Source organism: Ascaphus truei, chromosome 2, assembly GCF_040206685.1.
Source record: "Ascaphus truei isolate aAscTru1 chromosome 2, aAscTru1.hap1, whole genome shotgun sequence".
Lineage (NCBI taxonomy): Eukaryota > Metazoa > Chordata > Amphibia > Anura > Ascaphidae > Ascaphus > Ascaphus truei.
Genome location: NC_134484.1, coordinates 297,663,042 through 297,671,456, shown reverse-complemented (window position 1 = coordinate 297,671,456; position 8,415 = coordinate 297,663,042). Strand labels below are relative to the sequence as shown.

At 45.1% G+C, this 8,415-nt stretch overlaps 1 protein-coding gene across 1 annotated transcript in view; it reads right to left on the bottom strand.

Moving 5' to 3' along the window:
* The window catches only part of ZDHHC11 (zDHHC palmitoyltransferase 11), a 117,359-nt gene extending 110,251 nt beyond the window's left edge, over positions 1–7,108 (bottom strand). Inside the window, exon 1 of the mRNA XM_075589085.1 lies at positions 6,731–7,108. Within this exon, the coding sequence (XP_075445200.1) occupies positions 6,731–6,748 (18 nt within the window). The 5' untranslated portion in view covers positions 6,749–7,108. The remainder of the gene's footprint in view (positions 1–6,730) is intronic.
* Positions 7,109–8,415: the final 1,307 nt, after the last annotated feature.

Below are 8,415 nucleotides of genomic sequence, written 5' to 3'. Positions count from 1 at the left end.
GTCACCAACTAACGTGCTGCCAGCCCACGAAATGTATCTAAATCCCCCTTGCAGGGAGATGCTTCAGCCCTATTGGCTCCCTGGCGTCACGTGGGGCGCTGTTGAGGCTCATGGGACTTGTAGTCCCTTCCAAGAGCCTTCCCTGGTAGGTTATGGTTCCCGCGCATGCGCGAACCTCCCTGCCGGTCCCCGCGCCGAAAACCCTTCTGCGCATGCGTGCGCAATTCCCTATGGCGGCGCCCTGCACCGGGACCCGACAGAGCCCTGACAACGCGTCCGCACGCGTTCCTGGCAACCGGCCGCCTGCACAAGAGCCGAGCTATGCGCGCACACGCCCCCGCACCTCCCCACAAGCAGCTCTAACCTCCCTACCGCCGCGGTGAGTATCCCGAGGGGGGAGGCCAGCAACGGATCGGGGGACCAGGCTACAGACATACATACATATACATATACATATATATATATATATATACACACACATTGAGAAAGGTCCTATTCCAGGACCGAAACGTCGGATTGGGTTACTTATCTTTTCTATTCAGATGCCCAATACAGTTTTTCATAATTACTGAACCGAGTGCAGTCTTTCTTTACCGGACGAGAGAATGGTAATGTTGAGATATATATATATATATATATATACACACACATGAAATTCAGTCAGCACACTGTAATTGAAGATGTAGTAATAGCAGATGCTAGTCCCATAGAGAGTAAATATGATACGAACCAATCCAAAGACCAGTAAAGAGACAGCAGACCGCTCGGGGTTAATAACCCCGAGCGGTCTGCTGTCTCTTTACTGGTCTTTGGATTGGTTCGTATCATACATATATATACATATATATATATATATATATATATATAAATGTAAATACAACTGTATGCTCATCTGCATGTCTTAGGCAGGTCTGCAACCCCGCCTTTCATCACTATCAACCAGCACACAGCACTTCCACTGCAGCAAGGGATTCTGGGAAATGACATGCAAATAAGCACACACTTTTTGCTTCAAAAACCATTTTTAACATGGTTCCCTATAGGCTTAAGCCTGCTGCATGGTCACAGCTTTGAGCACATACATATATATATATATATATATATATATACACACATACATACATACATACATATATACACACAAACACACAAACACACACGGAGAAAAGAGGGTAAAAAATGGAGCACTCAGAAAATATATAGTGAAAATAGAAAAATGGATTTATGAGTAATGCAAAAATAATTAAAACATACCAAAATACAAACCACATATTAAATTACCGCTGTAAAAATGAAACTTATAATATCTAAACAAAAAAAACCCAAACATGGAAAAACCATATAATAAGAGTCCCAATGAAACAGAACAAAACTAGGGGAAAGAAAATTCCCCTAGAGATGTGGTGACGATCGGCCGATCATGGAGTAGGTAGGGAGTCAAAAAAGTAAATGGAAAAACCAGATGACACAATAATTAATAATGAGATGATAAATCAAAAAGTAACACTATAAGCCAAAAACTGTGGGGAAGATCATGTGACCAGGCAATAACGGATACATTTGTGCTCATGCTCGTGCAAGGCTGAGGAGGGGGCAGGATTCACAAAGGGGTGTGCCAGAGCCTGTTACAGAAAAGGAAGGGGTTGTGCCTTTCTAAAGGGTTGCTATAGAAACAAAAATGCTCGTTACATTGGAGTACATTAAAAATTGTCTTTCAAAGTTGTTTAAAAAAAAAAAAAGAAAATGCTACAAGTATTTTCTCACAGTACAGAACTGATTTATTAAAAAAACCACACATGCAGGATATTGCCTGAACTGCAGCTTTAATGGGAATCAAAAAACAATAGTAGATTTTATGCATGAGAACATGCTATTATGTTGACTTGGAAGTCCCCTTGTATCATACGTAGAATATATACAATATGACCAGCGGTATTTAACAAACATTTCCCTAAAAGGTTTTTTTTGTCTCAGAGCCAGAAAAAAAAGCTGGCATAGCTATTATTTTTAAACAAGATGTTCCGTTCCTGGTCGATAAAGTTAAAATTAGATAAAGACGGTAGATACATTATAGGATCCTGTGTCGAACGCGTATAGTGCTCTGGATCCAAGGCTAAGATGGAGCTGCTGAGATTTATTAGATCAATAGTCCAAAGGGGTCTGGTAAGCAGTAAAGGACCTGGGGGGCTGGTTATAAAGCGGTAATGGACCTTGGGGGGTGGATTATAAAGCGGTAATGGACCTGGGGGGGTTTATAAAGCGGTATTGGACCTGGGGGGGGGGGGGTGGGAGGTGGGAGGGTGGGTTATAAAGCGGTAATGGACCTAGGGGTTTTTTATAAAGCAGTTATGGACCGGGGGGGGGTTTGGGTGATTAATAAAGTGGTAATGGACCTGGGGGGAGGAGAAGGTGGGTTATAAAGCAGTAATGGACCTGGGGGGGGGAGGGTGGGTTATAAAGCGGTAATGGGCCGGGGGGGGGGAGTGTTAATTATAAAGCGGTAATGGATCTGGGGGGAGGGGGTTGGGTGGGTTATAAAGTGGTAATGGACCTGGGTTTTATAAAGCGGTAATGGACCTGGGGGGGGGAGGGAGGGTGGGCTATAAAGCGGTAATGGGCCGGGGGGGGGGGGCGCGCTGGGTTATAAAGCGGTAATGGATCTGGGGGGGAGGGGGTTGGGTGGGTTATAAAGTGGTAATGAACCTGGGATGGGTTATAAAGCGGTAATGGACCGGGAGGGAGGATTACAAAAACATATTGGACCTGGGGGGGGGGGGGGGGGTTATATACGGAGTTAATGGACGAGGGGGGGGGGGGGTGAATATAAAAGGTAAAGGACCCAGGGGAGCATTAAGGAGGTAATGTGTAAGTTCCCTTGCCAGTATAGCGAAGGCTTTTTTGAATTTGTGCCAAGTTTTTTGGTGGAGTACGGTAGCTCGAAAGGAACAACCTAACGCATTAAGCGAATCTCGCTTCATCTGACGAAGCGAGATTCGCAATCGCGTCAGGTTGATCCCTTTGAGTGCACGACCAAGAAGCAAGTAAGGAAGCTCATTACATCTATCTAGCCTTGCCCTGGGAACTGCGTGGATTGCCCGCTGTATGTGTGGAGTGACCGGAGCGTGGAGAGAGAAACTGCTGGAAAGGATTTTATTCAACTGCTCGGAAATATTGCCGTTTATGCAGCAGACCTCTGCGTGAGAAACAGAAGCAGCAAGTGCATGAACTCTAAGGCTGCGTCCCGCTAGCGCTGAGCGGCGCTTGCAGCAGTTACTTACATATATAGATATATGCAAGTTCCCGCTCACACTCGTGCGTGGGCACACCGCGCTGGGATAAACTTTCCCGCATGCTCAACTACCCGCAATCCCCCCCCCTCGCACGTACATGCAGGACACCCGGCGCTCATTCTTGGAGCACTCTCCAAGCATGAGCACGCTCAGCGCCAGTGGGGACTTAGCCTAATTTGAAAAGACTACAGCGGAGGCAAAGCTAAGAACCCTACCAGCAGACATTTGCTCAGTGGTTATTTCCTCTCTCCATAACCTACCTGGCCCTAGCACTGTTTGCACTCACTTTTTGGTTTGTTTTAAGTCTACTGTTGGGAAGGATGTGAAAATCCCCTTTATAAGGACGTTGGCTGCTGGGCTTGGAATTTGGTTCTTGAATAATTGTATTTTTAGTATTATAACTTGCTTGACTTATTTCAGTCTATTAACCACATATATTTAAATATTTTTGGACATCGTAACTCTATTTCTCAAAATTGGCTGTAGAGTCCCCACATTTTAAAGACCTGAAGGAGATCATTTAAAATAAATAAATAAATAACCAGCAACCTTTGTGTGTCAGGGCTTAATTATACACCGAGGTTGCTAAATGTTCTGCTAATACCTAAAGCTGCCTAGTCCTTTAACTGTAGTTGCCCACCCATCTTAAATTTATTTTACAGCAAATAAAACATTGCTTAGGCTGCGCTTATAGTGCCTGGCGACAGCGCTCCAAAACAAATCCATTGACTTAATCGCAAGCGCTTATAGAAAGCGAGACGGCGACGAAGCGATGTCACGACCAAAAATTTTGAAGCCAGGTAAATTTTATTTTTTAGAGACAGTCGCCACATGTGACTGTCTCGAAACCAATCAATGTTCGGTGAGGGGTATTGTCCCCAGATCAGGTCTCAGCTGTCCCAAAAGTATAAATAGATTTTCAAATTCTAAGTTTAAAATCCATGGACTTGAGAGCATATATAAGTGCTAGGGAGACTCAATAAGGCAATATAAGCATGGGTATAAACGTACCAGTAACGCTGGACGGCTAGCTCAGATCTTCATATATACCAAAAAGGTGCTGAATGAGCCCCCAGCAAAACCAAAAGTACATACCATATCAGCCAGTGTTTGTAGTGAGATCTCCCTCTTGCAGCACAGCTCTGTCCTAGGTGGATGGATGTATCACGCCGAACGTGATATCAGGAAAAGGTGGTCCCAGGGGTCCAATGGCGGAACACTGCCCAGCAAACAATGGGGGCTGTAGCCAGTTCAAAGTAAAAGCAATTTATTTGGTGGTCAAAAGGAAGTACATAGTTACTTTGACGCGTTTCGGGACCTGCGTCCCTTTGTCAAAAAGTACATTCGCGTCTGCATGCGCATCAGTTACATAGCGCATCCTCCGCCCCCGGCGATGACGTCACAGTGCCCAAAACTCGCGAGAGTCAGTCAGAGGGATCCATCCATTGGCTAACAGAGCCACCAATGGGAGGCCCTACAGCAGACTCACCCCCTGTCGTGGGATCGGGAGATGCCTGCAAATGAGTGGCATGCAGGAGAAATACAAAACACAGTGTGAAATTGTTAAAAACAAGTATAACATGAACTATTAATGATTAAAAACACGAATTTGACACTATCATAGAAGTGGTGAAACTGTCGATTAAACCAGGGTGATAGCAAAAAATGAATTCTCAAGCGATACACATGGCAATGTCTCTATAGAGGAAAGGACACATCTCAATTCACTTAGCAAGAGAAGTGATATTGTCATAAAAAATGCGGACAAGGGTGGAGCTGTGGTGGTTATGCATGCAGAATTGTATCTTAAAGAAGCTCTCAGACAATTAAATGACACAGAGGCACTGTGACGTCATCGCCGGGGGCGGAGGATGCGCTATGTAACTGATGCGCATGCAGACGCGAATTTACTTTTTGACAAAGGGACGCAGGTCCCGAAACGCGTCAAAGTAACTATGTACTTCCTTTTGACTACCAAATAAATTGCTTTTACTTTCAACTGGCTGCAGCCCCCATTGTTTGCTTGGCAGTGCTCCGCCATTGGACCCCTGGGACCACCTTTTCCTCGAAACCAATCAGAGGGAGCTGCCCGCCCCCTTCGTGACATCACTGGCCTTGTCGCCGGCGACGTCGCTTAAAACTAAATCTAACTTTTGCTAGTGGCGACGGCATCGGCCGCGTCGCCGTCACTATAAGCGCGGCCTAAGGGCTCGCTCAGACAGGCTGCTACGGCAGCTTGCTAGCATTCGCGCCCCCGCCGCTCGCTCCTGCAGCACAGCGATCTGTGCTCAAACTGCAGGAGGCAGATCGCGGCGTTTGGGGGCGTTTATGAGCGCGTCACGGAGCTGGATTGCCTTTATTGGCTGAAGAAGCTCGCGTCACGCGACTGTAGCCCAAAATTTCAATTTGGGTTGTGCTGGCAAAATGTCGCAGCGACAACGCTGCACTTTGCCGTCGGTGGAGTTTTCAGTTTGAAAACTCCCACCAGACAACCCAAATTTGCGACAGACGTGCATGCACACATTAGTGCGCGCACGTCGCATCGCCTTCTATCTGAGCTCAGCCTTAGGCAATGAAAACACTGTTTGCAAAGCGAAAAGACAGGGTTGCAAACCTTTCTGAGAAATGCCACTGGCCCACAAGTGGTATTTTTATTTGCTGTACACTGTATGGTGAAGGGTTAGTCACGTTTTTTTTTACCCACCATAACTATATGTAAATTTATTTTACACAGTTCTCCCTTGAGAAATTCAAACCTTTTGTGGAGGACCACATTTGTTAACTTTCAACCTCCAATAGGCTGCAGGATAGATTTACACAGCTCTGTCTTCATGCATCATATTTATCTGTCATTAGGACTACACAACAAAAATTGCAAGCCCAGGGATACATAATGAAAGTTGCAAGGCCAGGACTAAAGCTTAAAACATACAGGTCTGATGACCACTCTAGTATAACTAAATAAACCCAGTTTGTCAAGTGATTTAGGGCAGGTCTGATTTTACATCCCCAAGACTAACATATTTTCTAACTAGCAAGTCACATAACAAGCAATCCACTGAAACATAATGACAATAAAATACTTGATATTGTGGATTTAAAAGTAGTCCCCAATGCATTACAGCATAGGCTAAGACCCGCTTTATAATAAAAAGGCATGGGGTCCATGGGAGTGCTGGGGGTACAACACCCTACCCTCTCTTTCCCCAATGCCAACACTTGTGCCATGACAGCTTTGCATGAACTGTTTAAGAAATGCATGTCACACCAAAAAAATCTAAAATTTACACAAAAATATTGGCATTGCCGGTAAACAATAAAGTGTTAAAAATCATGAGAACAAACATTCGTTTATATGCTATATAAGTGAATAGCAGGTCACCCTCGCTTTCAGCTCCCAGTCTAAACGGGTACTGTATGATATGACTTTTTCATATTACCTTCACAACCTGCAGCATTGCTCTAGATTAGAAGCATTCTTCCCAGCATACGGTTTATAACCCCCTTCTGGAATTCTGTGGGTGCTGGACGCTCTGTATGTAAGCCTAAATCCTGACAACAGTTTTCACCTGGAGTTCCTTACAGGTAGAAGCAGCGTTCACTGCCTAATTTAGTAGGACAAGTGGTACGAAATCCCAGATCCACTCTTCAGCGAGGACTCTGCATGATTGGCAGTGCGACTTTCTATTGCTAAGCTTAATCGAACGTCGCTTTCCCTGCCTCTCTGTTTTCACATTTTGCTAAACTCTATCAAGTTTACTTAAATCTTGCCCCAGCACTTGTGCAGCCATGGAAACAGAGTGCAACTCCTTCCACCCAAGCTCTGCCGGGTCCTAATGCGGTCCGGTTTCTACTTTCTGTTTGCATGTAACTAACTGCCTCCCTACACTGGAGTTTCACCAGCGACGGGTTTTTTTGCAGACTTTTAGATGAGTTAAATGACAATGCTGGGGCAAAGCGCTGTTGAAAGTGTTTGAGATACATTTACAGCATGCCCAATTAACAGAAATTAAGTGTGACCGTAAAAAATAAGTCATACACCTGGTTTGTAAATAAAAAAAAAATTGTGGGACGGGTTGCTAGGTGTCCGGTTTTCAACCAGCAGCCCTGTATTTTGTCCTTGCATTCAGTATAAAATTAAAGGTAATACCAGTATTACGTCTTTCCGGGGGTTGTCTGATCCTGACGCGTGCTGGAAGTAATCTGGCAACACTAGTGAGGCTCCATACAACCTAGTTCCACCACACTTAAACCGCTGGAGGTAAGTATTCTGATGGCAAGAAGTTTTAAAGAGGCAATCCAAGCAGTTTTATTTATTTTTTAAATACAGGATTGAAGCAGTGGAGCTGGACCACTTTAATTTCAGCTGCATGGTCCCCCTGCTTCCAGAGATAGTTACCTCCATAGTGAGTGCTGGTAGCCAATCCAGGGTTCACACTAAGGTTGGGCCATGGTCAAAAAGACCATGCTGACCCGTGCTGAGGGGAAACATTATCTCTATCAGCACGGCTTTAGACGGCGCTTCCGCAGGTGTGCAGAGGCGTGTGGAATTGCAGCCGACATCAAAATTTATGTTTTCTCACTGAGGGAAGCGCAGGGCCAGTCACTTGACCGCCAGAAGTTACTTGACCGCCAAAAGCCAACGGCAGTCCGTGACGTCGGTGCCGTGACGTGCTAGCCCCGCCTCCCGCCCAGCTCACAAACGCGCACGCTGACGCTCATGCAGGGACAGAAAAAAGCTCCTGCTTGAGCAGGAGAGCATGAGCATCAGCGCTGTGAATGCCACCATGTCCGAGGCCTATGGCTGCTTTTCCTGCGGGCACATAGGAAGCCGTGACGTCATCCGATGTTCACAAGTTTGCCAATTTTGCCAATTTTATTATTTAATGGAGTCAGAAGCACATCAAGGATTTTAATGGGGATTATATGTGTAGCGGTGGACAACTGTTGGAATTACATATTTTTTTGGAGGACTAACTATGTTCTCTATTGTAATTCTGATCATTTAAGTGTTCATATATTCAAGGAGAAACTAAGTTATTCTAATACAAATCTAGTTGCATTGAAAATAAAAAGTAGGTCAGCCTTTACTCAATAAATGGTGAATACAGCTATCACTGTTTAG